The 21,535-nt window shown below is 40.1% G+C and overlaps 1 protein-coding gene across 3 annotated transcripts in view; it reads right to left on the reverse strand.

Moving 5' to 3' along the window:
- Nucleotides 1-21,535, reverse strand: part of DIAPH3 (diaphanous related formin 3) — a 528,591-nt gene that overhangs the window by 177,592 nt on the left and 329,464 nt on the right. For all 3 annotated transcript variants that reach the window (XM_043533700.1, XM_043533705.1, XM_043533707.1), the window contains 2 exons: nt 20,096-20,225; nt 3,930-4,054 (listed from right to left, as the gene is read on the reverse strand). In XM_043533700.1, coding sequence (XP_043389635.1) covers nt 3,930-4,054; nt 20,096-20,225 — 255 coding nt within the window. The remainder of the gene's footprint in view (nt 1-3,929; nt 4,055-20,095; nt 20,226-21,535) is intronic.

The following is a 21,535-nucleotide window of genomic DNA, read 5'->3' on the forward strand; positions in this document are numbered from 1 at the left end:
TGAGCAGCATACCTTTCAAGACATCAGCATCATTCAACTTCCTCTGTCATAGAAATAAAAGTAAAGATAGGTCCAAACTTCATCATGCTGCGTAGAATTATCTAACCTTTACATCAAGTCTCCTTTGCTTTAGTAATTCATTTTAGCTCCTGTTTTCCTGAAAGTGAGCTTCTTTAATTAGTGTGCTCACAGGCATTACCAGAAACCATACGCATGTCTACTGTTCCTAAATTACTGCCTGTCTACGGCGAGAGTTAATAGGTGAGGCTAACTACTTCAGTTAACAGTATTTACTGATCAAAATAACAGTTAAAATGTCACATTTTGATATTCTAATATGGGAAAATAATTGGGAAAAATGGTCATGACATGTTCTGTACCAACAAACTTATTCTAAAGTCAAACAAGACTAAAACAGCCCAAAATATATATGACTTAAGGGAATCAAAGAATATGCTACTCCTATTACAATATACTATTTTAATTGCCTCTCAGAGTAGTAAAAATCACATTGGTGTCTAAATTATTAGTGGTCTCAAGGATAATGCTTTTTAATATATGACTTATCAAATATTCATAATCTAACATAAATGTATCAAAATACATTAAAATAAATCCTTTATAAGAATAATCAATATTAATCCACCAAAAGAAAAGTAGCATGATTCTACTTCATCACATGCTTGTCTATTCTCAGGAGCTCAGCACCATAATAATGGGAGCTATATAAAATCCTGTTTAGTATTCTATGCCATTTAAAATTTGCTAGGGAAAGGTTTTACAAATAAAAATCCTCCCCCATTTCCCTGTTTGCTCAATAATTCTCACATTCTGATTGCTTGTTTTCCTCTTGCCACGTTGTATATGTCACATATTCCCTATCCACCACAAGTATCTAACACCAAACCCATTTGTTGCATAAAGCCAGCACTTCCAACAAAACATTTCTGTACATTGACTTTTCACTTAAAATTATTCTCACTCTTATTGCTGTGGGGGAAACTCTTCTGAATGGGAATGGAAGCAGTGTTATCCCTTGAGTCTTCAGACACTGAAACAGTAGCTCTGAGAAGGTGTGAAATATGCCACTTATCTCCATGGTTAACTCCAAAGCATAAATGATGTTATAATTGTCAACACAGTTAACTATTTCAGTGTTTATCACTTTAACAGAAACTTCCAACTAATGTGAGTTTTTTTTAGACGGAAACAAATGCTTCCCATCCTCTATCAGTTTAAAGTGAATGGCTGACCAGAGGAGCCTTGCAGTGCTGTCTTTCTTGCCCTTGAACCTCTGAATGAACCCTTGCACAAACGGAGTGATGAAAAAACAGTTACCTACCTTTTCGTAACTGTTCTTCGAGAAGTGTTGCTTATGTCCATTCCATTCTAGGTGTGTGTACACAGTCAGAGATTTTTGCTTTAGCAGTATCTATAGGGTTGGCTGTGGGTGAAGGAGGATATAATATTAAAGAGGTCATCAGACTCCTCCGCTAGCTTCTCGACCTCCAAGTTCCGGTTGGCAGCTACCCTTTTGAGCAGGGCCTGGTGCTCCATGAAGTTGTCAAGGGAAGGAGAGGGGCGCAGCTCGTTTACGAGGGGCCCGCCACCACTTCGTCCGATGATGACGAATATGACTGCATGGCAGGGGGAGGGGCTGCTTCCCCTTGCTCATTTGGGGATGGATCCTTCAGCGTGGGGGTCCACTGTGTCACCCCTGCATTGGATTCGGCACCGTGCTCCGACTCGGGTGCCAGCTGCAGCTTGTCCAGTGCAGCCTGGGAGGAACGGTGCGAGTATGGGACTGGCATAACAGGTACACCCCACAGGTTCCAGTACTGGCACTGAGCGAGCCATTGACCCTGCCTCCACGCTGCCGCCACAGGAACCACACCAGTCTTGAAGGCTGATGGCGATTCGCCTTTTATAGGCAAGGGGCTGAACTCTCCTTCAGGCTCAGACCACTGTCCTTCTGGTGACCAGGGTGGCGCCATAGATGCCTGAGTCTGTAAACTGACCCCCATCGGCGACCAGTGCCACGACCAGGAACGATCCCGCATCGGGAAAAGAGGAGGGGGAGCTGGGGGAGGGCGACCGCATAAGCAATGGTGATCTGTGCCGTAGTGAACTCTGGTGGGAAGCCCGACGGTGCCATGGGTACGAGGATCGATGTCACAACTCAGGTGTCCCATGCTTTGCAAGTGGAGACACTAGCGTCAGGGACCTGTGTCTTCTAATCGGGGATTGAGGCTGTAGTGCCAGGGTCCGAGGCTGTGGTGATGGAGACCAGCGCCTGCAGTCCGGCGATGAGAGATGTTCTGCTGCTTTAGGGGGCAGTCCCATAACCGGCTTGCCCGTAGATGCCGGGGCCTTGGCTGGGTCCGTTGCCTGGCTTGACATCTGCGGTGCCGGTCGCCCTTCTTCCTCTTTGGCCACCACGCCCACTTGAGGCACAGATGACCCTACTAAGGGCCGGGACCCCCTGCTGCTCCCAGGAGTTGGAGGCGGGTCCCTGGCTGGACTAGAGGGTCCAACTGCAGTGGTACACCTGAGCAGCTCCGAGGCGGGCACGTTGTCCAAAGCCCCCTTTTCCTGCAGTGTCAGCTGCACGATGAACATGGCTTAAAGCCTGGGGAACGGGACTTGCCCCACTCTGGGGTGAAGTCCTAGCCAGGACTCTAACTCCTAAACAAGTACTCTAACACTTAACTTAAAGATCTAACTAAGTACCTATCAACTAACAACAAAGGAAACAGAACAATTGACTGTAAGAACCGCTAACACTCTTGCAATGCAAGACAAGACACTCTGATCAACCATCATGGGCGGTAAGAAGGAACTGAGAAAGCATAGGGTCGGCAGCACCTAATATACCAACACATGAGTGTGGCACTCAAGAGCGTGCTACACTCGACCCTATAGATGCCGCTAGGGCAAAAATCTCCGACAACTGCACATGGGCACACACACACATAGAAAGAATCGACATGCGCAAACACTTGAAGAAAAACTACTTTCTGCACAGTTTCCTTGCTACTACTTAGTGTGGGAGAGAAGACCGGAAGACATAAGGCTTCACTAGGATTACTTACCCCCAACTCAGAAGAGGAAATTAGGAGTGCAAAAGGTGTTTCTCCTCAATTTTTGCACTTTGATTGCAAGGGGTTGCTGTTGTGATTGAAAGTAGTTGTCTCTTTCTCTTCCTTCCTCCTCCTGCTTTCTTGCCAGCTGTTTCCCTTATGGCACTTGGGAGGGAGGCAAAGAGAGCAGCTACAGAGATAAGACGTATATAATAGAACATGGACATCAGAAGGCAGGAAGAAGTGGATCCACTACTAGAGCCAAGTTTTCCCCTAAGGGGAAGAGAAAGAATCAGAGCCATTACTTTTAACTAAAAAACATGAAAAAAAGGAGTTTTGTCAAAAACAAATGAGGCAGAAGCTGTCTTCATGGATGAGTTTCATAAGCTGAGACTATCAACAAACTTTGCAGGCCACCTATACAATAGTGGACAGAATCCCAGTGGTAATATACAACTTGAAGAGAACAAAACACATCTAACTGGAATGGCCCTCTCGTATTTCTATGTTCTATATTCAAGGTGAAATAAAACATGGCTTACCACGCTCCTTATAAAATTAGTTTTTAATACTCTTATTGTAATACATTCACCTTTTCACTCAGTAAAAAAGTTTTCTATGTTTTTATGTAAAAAATTCAGAATCATTGCCATTTGGCAATGTTGTTTCCATATTATGCATTACAGGTCATTTTTTTGATTGTTCTGTATACTTAGTCTTTGAGGAAAGGAGAGTTAATGTTTTAAAATATGAATGCTGCAAACTAGACAAAGGTTCTGCAAATAAATTTGAAGTGTTAAGTAAACGTTAGACAAGCCCTCATAAGATATTTAACTGTCAAAAGGATATAGACATCTTTGTCACAAACTTGTCATGGATATCATCAGGAGGGGGAAAGATCTTCAAATCCTTCTCAAGCTGTTGAAGCTGCCTTTCCATCTGCCTCAGGTTCTTCTCCAGGTTTTCTGCTGAGACTAAAATATAATATATTCATTCGCTCAACATCTCAATAAAGAAAAACTGGTAAGAAACGCTTATTTGTAAAAGATTTTTTTATACCAATAGCGCACATATAATTCTGAAATGGAATTGTATCAGATAATCACAGGACAGGGATACTAGTTCATTGTGCAATATTTTTTTTTTCTCAATTACACAATTTCCTCACTGTGATTAGTTGTACCCATTTTAAATAATCACTGCATTTTTTCCCTCAAACATGCAGTATGCAAAGCTGTATATTCTGATTGGTTCTTAATGAGTGTCAGCCAATGCAAAAGCAGGGTTTTGCATTAAAACCAAAAGTTTATTTTTAAATTACCTGTACTGTGAAATTACCAATCTTTCTTCTCTCTGATTAATGACTATATTAAGAAAGTTCAAGATATTTCCTTGCAATAAAGTTGCTCGCCTTAGCTTCACTCTTCTGAAGAAAAAAACCCCTACTTATATGGCTTATACTTATATATTCTTCACTGTAGCATAATTTGTAACACAGTTTAGCTGTATGCTGCCTATTTCAAAATTTGGTGCCCTCCCTACACAATAGGATGAATCCCTGCCTCTTCTATGTGCAAAAACAATTTTTCTTAACATTTTCACTGATAATACTGAAATCAATGGAAGGTATGAATGTTCAGAACCTTTGAAAATCAGGCCTCTTATTTGGGTGTTTAAATATGGATTTAGGTGCATTACTTTAGGTATCTCAGCTTTAAAATGTTGAACTGCGTTCGTAGGTTGTTGATTTGAGAGAGAGAGAGAGAGAGAGAGAAAGAAAAAGAAAGAAAGAAAGAAAGAAAACTGCCTTTTAAATTTTCTGCTTTTGTATGTATCCATTACATTTATGTTTTTTTAAACAATGAAGGAGAGAAATAATTTTGTGATTTTAATGAAATGCAGATTTATTCAAGAGGTTGAAACAAAGCTTTTTTTTTTTTTGTATGAAAAGCTTTTGAAAAACCTAACGGTACATGACCGATACATATACTCTGGGGTTTGTTTTCCTCTACATAATAATGCCTACTGTCAATGGCAATTATGCATACAAACATACGGAAAGAAGAACTTATTTATAACTTCCAAGTTTGAACATTTTTATATACTAAGCCAGGTTTTAAGGTAAGACTATTTTTTAAATTATTAATACAATCAAACACACTGTTCTTGGCACTGTACTATAACACAAAAAGTCCCTACGCCAATAATTTACATTCTAGTGGTATAGATCCTGTGAACACTTACAAATATTAGTAACTTTACTCAGGTGGGTATTAACATTCACTTAAATGGAAGCACTTGGTGAATAAAGTTATCATTATTTGTATTTTGTAATAGTACAGGCTCATTTCTTATGTGAAATCTGGAAGAGGTAAGTCAAAGGAGATACATGACCAAGGAGAAGGGGTGAAGGCTTAGCAAACTGAAAGTGACTGGAAATAAGTATGGAGAAGAGTGGAAGAAGAATTAGTGAGGCATCAATGCTGCAGTCATGGGCATAACTGAGGGGTTTGGTGGACATAATAAATTCCAAGATATAGGCTGGAATGGAGTTGTGATGCCTACAGGTAAGGAAAAGACATTTGATCTTTGCATGATAGACAAGTCAGTGGAGGGATTAAAAAGAAAAGAGGCATCAGGATCAGATCACTGGGCGAGAAAAAAAAATTACAGCACCATTTTGGACAAACTAGAGTGGGGAAATAAGAGCATGAGAGTGATGTGACAGAAGTCTACAAGACAAGAACTGATTATATAAGCCAACAAAGCTTTATACAATACCCTTTAAACCATCTGGAATCAGGTTTATTATTTAACAACTTACAATCATAAGTGCAAAATTACATTAACTCTAGATTGAATTTTCAGAATCATAGATTAAGATACTCTTCTTTATTCTCTGTGATCAACAGATATCATCTGTGATCCACAGATACCCAAGTGTTCTGAAGGAACTCAAATGTAAAATTGCAGAACTACTAACTACTTTGTAATCTATCATTCAATCAACTTCTGTACCAAATGACTGGAGGATAGCTAATGTGACACCAATTTTTCAAAAGGGCTCCAGAGGTGATCTCGGCAATTACAGGCCGGTATGCCTGACTTCAGGACTGGGCAAGCTGGTTGAAACTATAGTAAAGAACAAAATTGTCAGACAAATATCTGAACAAAATTTGTTGGGGAAAAGTCAACATGGATTTTGTAAAGGGAAATCATACCTCACCAATCTACGAGAATTCTTTGACGGGGGTCAACGAGCATGTGGACAAGGGGGATCCAGTGGATATAGTGTACTTAGATTTTCAGAAAGCCTTTGACAAGTTCCCTCAGCAAAGGCTCTTAAGCAAAGTAAGCTATCACGGGAAAAGGAGGAAGGTTCTTTCATGGATTGGTAACTGGATAAAAGATAGGAAATGAAGGCTAGGAATAAATGGTCAGTTTTCAGAATGGAGAGAGGTAAATAGTGGTGTCTCCCAGGGGTCTGTACTGGACCAGTCCTATTCAACATATTCATAAATGATCTGGGAAAAGGGGTAACAGTGAGGTCGCAAAATCTGCAGATGATACAAAACTCCTCAAGATAGTTAAGTCCCAAGCAGACTGTGAAGAGCTACAAAAGGACCTAACAAACTGGGTGACTGGGCAACACAATGGCAGATGAAATTCAATGTTGATAAATGCAAAGTAATGCCCATTGGAAAACATAATCCCAACTACATATATAAAATGATGGGGTCTAAATTAGCTGTTACCACTCAAGAAAGTGATCTTGGAGTCATTGTGGATAGTTCTCTGAAAACATCCCCTCAATGTGCAGCAGCAGTCAAACAAACAGAATGTTGGAAATGATTAAGAAAGGGTTAGATAATAAGACAGAAAATATCATATTGCTTCTATATAAATCCATGTATGCCCACATCTTCAGTACTGTGTGCAGCTGTGGTCGCCCCATCTCAAAAAATATATATTGGAACCAGAAGAGATTCAGAAAAGGGCAACAAAAATGATTAGGGATATAGAACAGCTTCCGTGTGAAGAGAGATTAATAAGATGGGACTTTTCAGCTTGGAAAAGAGACGACTAAGGCTGGGATATGCTAGAGGTCTATAAAATCATGACTGGTGTGGAGAAAATAAATAAGGAAGTGTTATTTCCTCCTTCTCATAACACATGAACTAGGGGTCACCAAATGAAATTAATAGGCAGCATGTTTAAAACAAACAAAAGGAAGTATTTTTTCACACAACGCACAACCTGTGGAACTCCTTGCCAGAGGATGTTGTGAAGGCCAAGACGATCACAGGGTTCAAAAAAGAACTAGGTAAGTTCATGGAGGACAGGTCTATCAATGGCTATTAGCCAGGATGTGCAGGGATGGTATCCCTAGCCTCTGTTTGCCTGAAGCAGGGAATGGGCAACAGGATGGATCACTTAATGATTGGTTTCAGAGTAACAGCCGTGTTAGTCTGTATTCGCAAAAAGAAAAGGAGGACTTGTGGCACCTTAGAGACTAACCAATTTATTTGAGCATGAGCTTTCGTGAGCTACAGCTCACTTCATCGGATTTCCACAGCATGCATCCAATGAAGTGAGCTGTAGCTCACGAAAGCTCATGCTCAAATAAATTGGTTAGTCTCTAAGGTGCCACAAGTCCTCCTTTTCTTTTCACTTAATGATTACCGGTTCTGTTCATTCCCTCTGGGGCACTTGGCATTGGCCACTGTTGGAAGACAGGATACTGGGCTAGATGGACCTTTGGTCTGGCACAGTATGGTGGTTCTTATGTTCTTACCCATGATATGTAGTTAAAGTATATATACACAGCAAGCTGCCTTGGTGACAGTAGATGACATAAGCTGCACAATTTTCCCTACAAAAGTAGTAAAACTTTGACTGACCACCTGCAAATTTTCCCCCAGAAGTGACTCAGTCCTACAATTCTCCCCCTGCCAGCTTCCTGCATCTCATTTCATATGTAGAAATTGCATCTGCATTTACCTCTCACATGGCAACAGCTCTTCCAAATCCCTACAATGCACAGATCTACTGAACATAATTCAAAATTCAGTTACACCCACTTTCCTCATGTTATTCACCTGAAAATTCATCAATGTTCTAAAAGTTATCCCTCACCTTTTTCAATGGCCAATCTCCCCTCACGATACCAACAAGGAATGTTAGAGACAACAAGAAGGGGTTCTTCAAATATGTCAGAAGAAAAAAAAAGATCAAGGATGGTGTGGGTGTGCTGCTCAATGGAGGTTAGCTGGTAACAGAAGATGACAGGAAGGCAGAGCTGCTCTGTGCCTACTTTGCTTCGGTCTTCTCACAAAAAAAATAACGTGATCGGGCAACTAGCAAAGTTACAATAAACAATAAAGGGGGAGGGATGCAGATCGGGATACGTAAAGAACATGTCAGTGATCTTCTGACCAGTTTAAATGAATTCACATCAGCGGGTCCTGATGCTATTCACCTGAGGGTACTGAAGGAATTAGCTGAAGAAATCTCAAAACCACTGGCAATAATATTTGCAAACTCATGGATGACAGGAAAGGTCCCAGGAGACCGGAAAGGAGAAGCCAGGGAACTACAGACCAGTCAGTCTGACTTCAATACTTGGGAAGCTACTAGAGAAAAGTATCTTATTATTTTCCCTTCTGTTTTCTGTGTTAGTGTCTTGTTTTGTCTGCTAGGAAACAGGATGGGACTTAAACAACAGCCCCAGACCATCTCAACTAACATTTTCTCTTCCCACAAAAAAGAAAATTACCACCTAAGAGACTGTCAGACTTTTTTTTGTTTATAAAAATTCTCTATAGCTAAAGGGAAAGGAAATAAGTGACACTGTTAAAATGAAATCCTCATTTTATACTTCACATTTCAAATGCTTTAACTATTTGTTCTTCTTTCATGAAAATTAAAAAGGTTTGAATGGTGTTTGCGGACATAGAACTAAGCAGGTTGAGGCCTCTGGTCTGACTGTACTAGAAATCTCCAAGAAACCTTGTTTAACTATTTAGCGTTGCAGTGTGATAGGGTAACGTTAACACATTTGACTCTCTGGGCCCATTTAGTCTATTGAAATTTACACAATGGGGAAGGTTCTTTCAACTGTATAATATATACGACATAGTTAAGTAAACACAAAGCTGAATAATACCATACATAGCAGCCTCAAGTACTTCTAATTATTTTTTTCTCAAGGACTCCATGTTCTTTACAGGCTTTCTAATCAGGCAAGCAACACTGCATAGGAAGAGTGAGCATTTCTTGGAAGAACAAATAGACTGCTACCACAGGGCTTTTTTCTTTTTCATCCTTAACTCCCTTCTGCATTGCCCAAGTTTTACATCATAATCTACATAAGAGCAATGGCCAATAGACTGATTATTGTTACACAAAGCAAAAGAGGTATTCTGATCGCTACTCTCGGATCATTTTTTGCAGGATACCCAAAGAGACTATCTGAGAAATATCTGCTACTGGTACGTTTCTTCATATTGTTCTTATAGGGAATAAACATTCTTTTTTTTATGCTTAACAGGCCTCTCTGACACAAATTAGTTTTCACTTAGACAATGTGCACAATACAGAAGAGAGTTTACAGACTACACATCAAAACAAAACCTTCTTGGTTTCCAGAGCTGCTTTGTCACACTTGGATTCTATGCTCTAAGGCATTGTTTAATTTTAATATTGACAATGAAAAGACAAATCAAAATGGGAGTTAGTTTAATGGCTTCACAGATAAACTGGAACTGTAATGAAAATAATTAATAACCTTCTTTGACAACACATTGATCTTTCCATCTTCTACGCATGATGTGTCTATCTGACTTTGTCAAGTGTCAGCTCCTGAATATACATTGATATTAGAAACTTTCAGAATAAGGTAGACCTCATACCAGATAAAAAGACGTAGGACATAGGAATTCAGCACCCTCATTTCTACCCCCGTTCAGGCCTCGCAGGTGGCTGGGGAATGGGCCTTTCAAACCCTGTCCTCTCAATGATACTTTGGGTGGCACATTATTAAAATAAATTGCTCTTCTCTCTGCAGTGTCCTAGCAAAGGGTGTTCCCATGTGCCCTATGTAACAGACCAAATGCAACATTACTACTGTCGGCTGCAGCAGGGCATTTGGAACAGAGCTCTTTTGTTTCTGGTCACTGTTCAGGGATCTCCTCTGCTTCCCCAATTGAGTTTTTGTGGGACTCTTTCAAGGGCTTGAAGAGTCTGCCTGTGGAAAGGCCTCCTCTTCCCCTTCTCCCCATACTCTTGATATTGTTACTGAGAATCATGATTTCCTCACCTGGAAACTGGTATCTCCAAATCCTAGACTGTGGGGTCGTGAGTGCTTGGAGTATAATCAGAGTGAAAATTTTGTCTTCTACTCTGCATCACTTATTTCTTGTACTCTGGCAACTCTAGATGTTATTGTCCCTCAGATTAGAGATCCAAAATCCTGAATCATCCAAAAGATTGCCTTTCCTCTTCTTAAAATCTCTTGGATAGTACGAACCAGGAAAGGGAATGTTTTACTCAACATCAGAGTGTCTCCGTTGTATTTACACAAAGTACACTTGTTCAGATTTTCAAAAGAAGTGCAGCGGTTTTAATCACAGATCTTCCATTAAATCCCAATCACCAATCATACCTATTAGGAGTGCTAAACTTTTGGAACCACCTAGAACAGCGGTTGGCAAACTGCGGCACGCGTGGCGAAGGCTGCATATGAGCAGATTTTTACTGACATGCTGCTGCCAGTCGGGGTCCTGGCTGCCGCCCCCACTCAGCCTGCTGCGTGAATGGAATCCGAGGCCGGCAGTGGGCTGAGCGGGGCCAGCGGCCGGGACCCCGGCTGGCAGAAGCCAGCGGACAGAACCCCAGACCGGCGGCAGGCTCAGCTGCTCAGCCTGCCGCTGGTCTGGGGTTCTGTCCGTCGGTGTAGTGTATTAAATTTCTCCCCATAGGAATGTGCTACTTGAAGAGCACCAGGACTGGCAGCCGTAAGTAGTACACCATAAGTGGCACATTCCTACGGGTAGAAATTTAATAAACTACTCTGGGGTAGGAAAGGTTGTGCCTCCCCAAACAGCTGACCCACCTCCTGCCCCGACTGCCCCCCTCAGAACCGTCCACCCATCCAACCCGCCCCCAGCTCCTTGTCTCCTGACCGCCCCCTCCCAGGACTCCCCACCCATTTCCACGCCCACCCCCTTGGATCTCCCCTCCATCCAAGCCCCCCTGCTCCCTGTCTCCTGACTGCCCCGACCCCTATCCACACCCCCGACAGGCCCCCCAGGATTCCCACGCCTATCCAACCACCCTGTTTCCTGTCCCCTTACCATGCTGCTCAGAGCATCAGGACTGGCAACCGTAAGTAGTATGCTGTAAGTAGCACATTCCTATGGGGAGCAATTTAATACACTACACTTGGCCCCGGCCAGCCCGCGGGAGTTCTCAAAATATGTTCTCTCACCCCTTATCAAAAATTACACTACAATTAGCTTAAAAACTTGAAAACTTAAAAACTTTGTTTGTATATTACAATAATTGTTAAAAAAATGTATAATGTTAATAAATACATAGGTTTGATGAAACAAAGTAGTTGTACTTATGTGCCTGTGCTTAATTTGTGTTTTCGATGATTTACCATCTAAAAAAATCTTGCAAGTCTCACACCTCCAAAAAGGGCATCTTGCACCCCCAGGGGGTGCATGCAACCCAGGTTAAGAACCACTGCACTAAACTGATAAGATCTGCATTTTAATTTAATTTTAAATGAATCTTCTTAAACATTTTAAAAACCTTGTTTACATACAATAATAGTTTAGTTACATAATATAGACTTACAGAGAGAGACCTTCTAAAAACATTAAAATGTATTACTGGCAAGCAAAACCTTAAATTAGAGTGAATAAATGAAGACTTGGCACACCACTTCTGAAAGGTTGCTGACCCCTGACCTAGAAGTTTTCTAATTCCTCTTCGGCCCTAGACCTCCACCCTACAAAGGGCCTATGTTTCAGGAAACCTACCTTTAGGAGTGCCTAATCCTTCTATTCTGTTCACATTTTTATATTGTGCATCCAAGTTACTGTAGGACAAGTAACTGTCCACATGCATTCTACTTCTGGTGATCCACAAGCAGTGAGCTCATGTCCACAAAATGGGTGTCCAGAATAATGAAACAAGGACTGCAGGACATCTTTGCCAAAGCAGGTGTCAGATCTGGAGCCCTCTATCAACGAACTCTGCTGGGTACAGATGTGAACTGCTCCACAAATCTCTGAGATTGGAACACCTCTTAGGGAAGCTATGAAAGCCATTTGTGCTCTGGTGAAGTGGCTTAACTGAGGTGCAAGATGGTGTGATCCCCTGAGAGGATGACGAGCCGAAACAGCTACCGAGTAGACTCTTATGAAGTGAATGGAAAGTCCCAAATACTTCAGGGCAACAATTAATCTAAAATAATGGCTACTGGGGTCCCGAATGGTAACAGGTGCTTCTGCATACCCCAGACAGTCTCTTCTATTTTGCTGCATAAGTCAGTCCAGTGGAGTCCTTTCTACTACAAGCCAGAATGTTTTGAACTTCTGTGGAGCAGGTTCTGTCTGTGGCCATCATCACACCAGCATCTAGTTTGTGAGTTGCTACAATGTTGTGTCCCTGGGGGGCAGGGGGTAGAATCTGAGCTTTGGCTTGCATGAGAACATCAGCATGAGCTGGACACATGATTGGGGGCTGAGTTGACAGGGTCATGAGGTCCGAGTATCAGAAATGCCTGGGCCATGCTAGGGCAATCATTATCATCTGGGCTGTATCGTGTTTGAGTTTTCTCAGAGTCCTCGGTATTAGTGAAGTATGTGGGTAAGCCTACATAAGCCCTGATGTCCAGGGGATGAGGAAGATGTCCAGCAAAGATCCTCAGTTGAATTCTCCTCTGGAGCAAAACATTGTTTTGATCCATGACAAACGGGTCTGTCCTCGGCTGTCTGTGACAATCAGGGTTCAGATATCCAGGGAGAGAACAGAAGTTCTGATCTCCAAGAATAAGTAACTGAATCAACCAATTGAGAAATGTCATTTGTGAAAGATGTCTCCTAATACTGAGGCTTTGAATGACCACTCAGGATTGTCATAATATTGTCTGTTAGGGTGTTCTGAAAACTTGGAAAATGAAGGGCCAATAGTATGATCTGATAGCTGATGCACCAGTCACGCAGCTGGATTGCTTTCTGATACAGTGGTGATGGGCGTATTCCATCTGCTTGTTGATATCATACATTGTTGTAGTATTGTTTGTCGGTACTTAGACTCTGGTCACTTGAAGTCTGGACAGGAATGCTGTGCATGCTTGGCGAACTGCGCTTAGCTCCAGGATATTTATATGGAGATTCATTTTTGGGGAGACCAAGCCCTTGTGTCTGCAGGTGAGCCAGATAAATTCCTCATTCAAGAGTGGATGTATCCATTATTAGAGGTAGTGCGGGCACTCCACTGCATCTTCCATCAAACTAATGGGAAAGAAGACTTTTTGAGAAAGTGTGACCAACCTATCCATGTGGTGTCTGCCTGGTAGATATGCTTATCTCAAATATCCTTTCATGGAGGGACGGTGAACTCTGTCAAACTACTTCCCCTTGGTACATAAAGTTGTTTGTCCCATATGTCTAAAATACATCCTAAATGATGTATTTGGGTGAGCCTGAAGTTGAGTGATGAAGTGAATAGTGAGGAACTTGTCCTGTGGTAGGTAGGACTTCACTACTGTGGAGTCTAATACTGCCCCTATTTACTTTATGCTAGGTGATGGAGTAAGAGTGATTTTTTGTCTGTTGGCTCTGAGACCTAGAGCAGTGAAAACTCCAAAGTTTATTTCTAGAGGATTTTTCACTTATAAAGCAACCATCCCTGAAGAAGCCAGTTACTGAGATATGGATAAATCTGTAACTCTTGTCTACTTAGTGAGCTGGCATGACCACCAGAAACTTAATGAATACACTTTGAGCTATGGAGTGTCTGAAGGGAAGCCCCTGTAATCATAATGAGACTTTCCCATGAGAAGTCTGAGGTATTTCCAGGGGTCCGAGTGAACTGCTATATGGAAATAGGCATTTTTCAAGTAGTCTTGAAGATCCAAGGTAGGGATTATACAGGCTAGAGTCAAGCATTGTGAAATTGAAATGACAGATGAATTTGTTATTCATCTGTGTAGAATGGAACACCAACCTCTTTTCTTCACTAGCAAATAATAAGAGTAAACCCGCGCTGCGCTAGAACTCCAGAGGTATTTCTCCCCACTGCTCCAAGATGCAGAACAAAGTCTACCCCCTTTCTTAGCAATATCTCATGAGAAAGGCCCCAGAAGAGTGATGAAGGAGGGTGAGGGGGTAGGAAACAAATTGATAGAATATTCTTCGTTCAAGATCTCCAGGCCCCACAGAGGTTATCCAGTTCTGGGCCTCTCAAAAACAAAATTCCAGAAGGGGAAAGAAGAAAATAGATCCTGTTGTTCCATGTGGCTCTCAACAGCACTGTCTCACCTGCTGATAGAAGTTATTGTAGGTTGTGTGGAACTGAAGGAGGCACTGGGCCTTCTCTAGAACCTCCACCTCTTCCTTGGAGCCTCAGATAATCTTTGTGGGCCATAGTAGTAGTAGGAGAATTACCTCTGCCTGGGATAATTCTGAGGTCTGTGTGGTATTCTCTAGGTGACTGGGGGTGTACATCCCCATAGAGCATAAGGTGGCTCAAGAGTGCTTTAATATATGCAGAGCCTAGCGAGTATGGGTATTGAAAAGATCATAATGTGAAGGGTTGGATCACAGAAACCCCCTTGGGGACTGCCACCTGATGTGCCGAGACTACCCCTGAGCCTGTTTCCCCTGGCAGCTTGGGACTTCAGTGCCCTGCCTGGTTTAAGCCAGACATGCTAGCCTGCTGCTAACTCAAACCCAGGTCTGAACCACTTCCCCTAACAGCTGCGGGCTTAACTGAAAACAGTTTAAGAAGTGTTCCTGCCTCCCTCACTCTTCTCTTCTGCAAGAGCCGCCAGGTGTTGTGTCTTGTAGGTATAACACGAGGAATTAGCCATTAGAAGGAGGTTTGGGGTAACTGTTGAATATACATGTTAAAAATTTGCTCATTTTTTGGTTTGCTGGTAGTTCTGAAAAATTGAATAAATAAATTTCAGGTGAAATTAAACATTTAGTTCAACTCAAAACTAAATGTTTTGTTTAGTTTGAGCATTTTTTTAACTTTTTTTTTCAATAAAATTGAAAGAAGGGTGAAATGAAAACATTTTGAATTTTAAAAAATGAAATGTTTCATTTTGAAAATGTCAAAACAAATTGCTTGGACTTTTTGGATTTTTCCCCCCTCTGCACGAACAATTTGGTGAAAGAGACATGAACTCATACGAGTTTCTGGAATTGACAAATCTGAATTTTTTGCCAAAAATTGTTTCAGCCAAAAAAATTCACCCTGCTCTACTCATTATTTCAGTGCAATTTAATGAGAAAGAGTACTGTGGTCTGCAAGGTCCATAGTTTAATAAACGTGGTTACTATTTGTTAAGTAAAAATACAATTTGATAAATCTTTAACCAATAAGACCTGTGTAGGTCAAAATCAATTTATTAAAATTTGAGAAAAATAGTATGCATCTTTAAAAGGACATAAGAAAACATTACGACATTGAGAGGTTCAATAACAACAAAAACTGATTTTCTCTGCAGTATTAACAGCAAAGTTGCAAGCGATTATCTTTCAGAAAAACAACAGCTCTATTGAAGTATAGCTTTGGAAACTGTCATATGAGTAAGCTGTAATGAATGTTCCCCCTACAGATCTAGGAGTACCTAACAACCAGGACTTGTTATGTCACAAAAAAAAAAAAATAATTTATATACGGTAGCCACTCATTGAGCAGACTTCCAGTATTTCAAAAGCAGAAATTTTTAATCAACACATAATGGAAAAGGGAGCTAAATCCTCTCAAGTAAATTAACACTGCACATATCATGCACTATTTACTCTATGTATGCCATATTTAAAAATATAGATCTAAAAATCTCCTTTCAGTCTTTAATAAAGAAATGACTTGCTTTTTTGTTATAAAATGTCTAATTCACAGTATTGGAAAAACATTACGATTTATACAGTGCTATGAAAACACACACAGATTTGATAACTAAAAGACAGGGTTACTTCTCCCAAAACTTTCCAATCTATGTTAATAGCTTGATGAATGATACTTATAAACTCTGTAATGATCTGGGATGTACTTAAAAAAATAAAAACTGATATTACCTTGTGAAAAAAAAAAAGAGAAAGAGAACAAATCTACTATTGTTCTTTTAAGACAGCGTTTCTCAGACTGTGGGTTGACCTCAAGTGGGTCATGACCCTGTTTTAATGAGGTCGCCAGGGCTGGCTTAGATGTTCTGGGGCCTGGGGCTGAAGCCCGAGCCCGAAGCCCGAGCCCCACCACCGGGGCCGGAGCTGAAGCCCAAGGGTTCCAGCCCTGGGTGGTAGGGCTCATGTTACAGGCCCCCTGCCTGGAGATGATGCCGTCGTCGGGCTTTGGCCTTCCCGCCCGGGGTTGTGGAGCTCAGGCTTTGAATATCCCCCCACCCGGGGCAGCAGGGCTCAGGCTTCAGTCCCTCCTCCTGGGGTCATGAAGTAATTTTTGTGGTCAGAAGGGGGTCATGGTGCAATGACATTTGAGAACCGCTGCTTTAAGAGATGGCAATGGAATAAAACTGAGTAGGGGAGAAAAAGCACAACACTGATGCAGCGGGCAAAGCAACTAGCAAAGGAATGAGGAAAAAAATGAACTGGCCGCTGAGAGACAGATTCAGATTGAGAATCTAAGGAAAACAGCATATATTGTGAAGACAGTAGTCACTTTGGATGGGCTATTACCAGCAAGAGAGTGAGTTTGTCTGTGGGGGGGCGGAGGGTGAGAAAACCTGGATTTGTGCTGGAAATGGCCCAACTTGATGATCACTTTAGATAAGCTATTACCAGCAGGAGAGTGGGGTGGGAGGAGGTATTGTTTCATGGTGTCTGTGTATATAATGTCTTCTGCAATTTCCACAGTATGCATCTGATGAAGTGAGCTGTAGCTCACGAAAGCTCATGCTCAAATAAATTGGTTAGTATCTAAGGTGCCACAAGTCCTCCTTTTCTTTTTGCAAATACAGACTAACACGGCTGTTACTCTGAAGCATATATAGTATAATCTCACTCTTATAATTTGTATTCCTGATACACAAAACTCAGCCTGTCAACATGTGACTTTAAGTACCATCTGAACAACACCATTAGATGACTGAGAGTCAAATTAATTGTAAATGAACACTCCTACACCATTCAGAGATTGTTTTTTAAAAAAAACAAACAAACATCAGCCTTTGCAACACAATATAAGAAAGATGTGGAACAATTACAAAAACAGAAGACTTTAACCAGCGTGAGAGGCCATAAGTATTAAAGATCATAATCAACAACTTGGATTACACCCAGAAACAAACGGCTATCCATGACAAAGTATGGAGCATTAGCAAAATAGCCTAATAGAGATATGCTACACTGAAGAGGTGAGTCTCACAGTGATGAATCAAGTATGATTCCCATGCTGTTGACTTAATTGACAAAAGTTTGGCAAGCACCCACTGTATATGGCACAGCCATCACCCAGTTTACAGCATCACTTCCTTCTTTTGTGGATTAATTTTAGCTAGGTCAGCCCTCATCCATCCCTACGGCCACCAGACACTGAAAAGGAATAAGAAGAATCCAACATCTGGATTTGATTTAAAAAAAATATAGAACTGAGTAGCATAACTCACTTGCCAAAGCTTTGCAACCTAGTGCCTACTACTTAGGCTCCTAAAACCATATTTAGGCACTTAAATAAAAGTAGCCCAATTTTCAAAGGTGCAAAACAGTTGCAGTTCCCACTGACTTCATTAAGATGTGCAGGTGCTTAGCACTTCTGAAAAATCAGGTCATTTATATTTGGGGGCCCAAATAAAATTTTAGAACCTTAACTATAGACACTCTTATTTGAAAAGTTTGGACACTTTCTCTCCCAGAAGCTGTACATATACTCTGAACACTAAGAGATAGCAGAATAGCAACATTAGAATTTAACATGAGAGATCCTATGGAGATAAAAAGTAATTACTCAAAACAACCCATTAGTTCCCAAAAATGAATGTATGAACACCCTCCAATCCACTCTGGATTCCAAACTGGGAAAACTAGTTCCTCTGGACTGCAGCCAGCCTATTGTTCTAGATTGGACCCATTTGAATGGTAGACCATCAAGGTTGAGGACACTTGATGGCTTTCCCATTGTTAGTCTTTTTGGTAGGTGTAAGGATTTCTTGTCCCAGCCCATATGCTGCAAAAGTGAAGGGTACTGCACAGGCTGCAATCAAAATGGCATTCACAAAACAGAATGGAGTTGACAGATTGTTATAGATACATACAGGCATACAGAAATCCATTACACTCGGTCTGATCCTTCTGCCCTTTTCTTTCAGTAATATTTTAATACAATAGTGTGGCTGTGGTTATTTAAACTCTCTCATAATATAGAGGCAAATGCAGCCTATAAGCTTGACAAATATAGTCTTTACCCTACAAGATTAATTATGTGGCAATAAATGAAGTCTGATAAAATATAATAAAAGTAACTATGATGGTCAATACCCACAAATATCACCACAATATACTCCACAATTTTCCTATGATGAGCACATGGATGCTTCCCTGAGAACATGCAACACCACTATTTATGCACAAAAGTAAAGCATGGATAAATTAATAATTCCTCCAGCTACTATGGACTAAATGCTAAAAGTAGTAAATGTTAATAAATGTATAAAGCATTTGTAAGACAAAACATATACAAATACATCCATATTTATAAGAAGTAAAGTATGCCAATTGAATCTGAAAATTAAAAATGAGTGAGAACAGAGATTTTTATATATATATATATACGTATATATATTTTATATATATGTATACATACATACACACACATATGTATCTCTCTCTCTCTCTCTCTCTCTATATATATATATATGAATGTAGCTTGGGTGAATGTGAGCGACAACTATGTCACCAATGGCGGGGGGAGAAGGGGGGAAACAGTGTGAATCTAGGGATTTTGGCAGGAAAGGCTACTTGAGCCATGAGAGGTGTCACTGTGCAAGGCAATATACTCCCCACTACATTTCTGTAAGCTAGAAAAACTATTAACTTCAACAATTTGCATAGCCAATCACTATTTTACTCATAGTGCTTTCTGCAGGAGTATGACAATGCTGAGAAGCCTCTCAATTTCTAACTCTATGCCCAGTGAGTTTAAATTAGTCATGCTATGTCTTCATATATATAGAAGTAACTCTTAATTGCGATATTATATGTAAAAGTCTTCTGCTGCTTAGATTGAGATGTACAAGAGGCTATGCTATATAATGAGGCGGTAAAGTGGAATTTATCTTCCCTGGCTTCCAGTACTACTGTTGCATGAAGAATTTATAGAAAGGAAAGAAAACAGGAAATTTCTATGATTAATGTTTTTTGTTTTTATTAGAATGACTACATGATAAGCTTTTCAGAACTACTGTGTTAAATTTGGAAAAGTACTTTTTAATTGCAGTTGATTTTTATGATAAAAAGATCAGAAGATTAAAGTAGTTTGAGGTTTGTTCATACAAAATAAAAAATATATATCTATTTTGATACCATGGACATAGGGTATATGCCGGAAACTGTTTTGGGGACTATTTTAGAGCTCTTCTATTTTATTATTAGAGGTAGCAGGCATATATCTGAAAGTTCAACTGATTGACCTACATAGTATGTACAACAGATTATTAAGTGTGCTATTTAATGTTAGCTTTCAATTAAAATAAATGTAAATTGTTAGTTACAGACATTAAAGTGCCATCAAAATTAAAATTTTCATTCAATAATACAAACCTTTACTAGCTTTGTCTAAATGTTGCAAATCTTCAACAAAATTCAGGACATCAGGATACTTCTCCTCACATATTTCAACCAGAAAATGGAGCAAAGTTGTTTTCTGATCTGCTGACTTTGTGTCCTTTAACTAGAGAAGTAAAAAAAAAAAAAAAATGTTGGGAATGAGAATGGTTTGAATTATTCTTACATTCAAAGTACTTTAACAACTCTGAATGTTATGAAGATAAGAGCCAAGCTGTTAAACTGATGCAGCTTTACGTAAGCAAACCGTAACATGATTGCTTGGCTGTTTTTGTTGATTTATTTTGGTTGGTTAAAATTTAAAGTAGATTCTAAATACTGACCAGTTTCACACTTATCTACCAAATATTTGTTTTTTTCCAATGAAAAGTAAAGGAGTATGCTAAATTATGAAATATGAAGCTCAAAAACACTTAAGCTGTATTTAAATGTCTTTAGAAATGCAAGGGATGAAATATATTAAAGCATAAGAATGGTATGCGGTTACCAAGATGTTTGTAATTTTTTTTTAAATGAAAAGAAAGATTCCAATAACAAACTTATTCATTTCCAATCTTGAACAATTATCTATAAAAATACTGCTCCACATTGGCTATTTACATAAGCATATTAACACCTACAGATGTGAATCCATGTATAAGCTCTTTTGCGCTCCTTACTGGTGGAAAAAGTTTCTTCTTAAGCATCATTTTAATTTGGGAATAGGATCTGCCTTAAGGCTCAAAGGAGACCAACTGAGTCAAAATTTTGGTAGCCTATGAGGGTCCCCCTCCACACACACACACACACACACACACACACAATATATATTTAGCATATATTGATCCAACTGAAGTGCAAATGACTCAGTGTCCTTAAATCATGTGCTATACGATATACACTGGATGCATTAAAAAAATTAATTCCAGTTTTAGAGATATTACCATTTTCAAATATATTCTGACAATGGAGGATGTCATTAGAACTGGTATTATCTATAAAACCAAAATGAACTTTAAGTGTGCCCACTGTATATAAATCACATTAGTTTTCAACTCTGTCTGACAAAAAACAATAATCCAATTCACAAAAAGATGGGTAGTTTTAGTATTTACAGAACAAACAGTCTTCAGGAAATTCCAGCTAAGGCACAGGTTAACTCTCTCCTAAATCTAAATTGTTTGTTTTTTTTAAAGGAGGGATATTAACAAGACAGGTGAAAGAAATAAACTCCATTAGCCCATAAGTAACATTACACGATATGGATGAAATTCTGGCCCTATTGAAGTCAATAGGAGTTTTTTCCATGGAGTTCAATGGGGCCAGAATTTCACTCATGAATCTTAGAAAAGGATAAACAAGCACTGTCCCTGGTCTGTTTCAACTGATTTTTCCCTCGCATGAGCCGAACACAGAGACTTCACTGAAGCCAAATAT

Source organism: Chelonia mydas, chromosome 1, assembly GCF_015237465.2.
Source record: "Chelonia mydas isolate rCheMyd1 chromosome 1, rCheMyd1.pri.v2, whole genome shotgun sequence".
Classification (NCBI taxonomy): Eukaryota; Metazoa; Chordata; order Testudines; family Cheloniidae; genus Chelonia; species Chelonia mydas.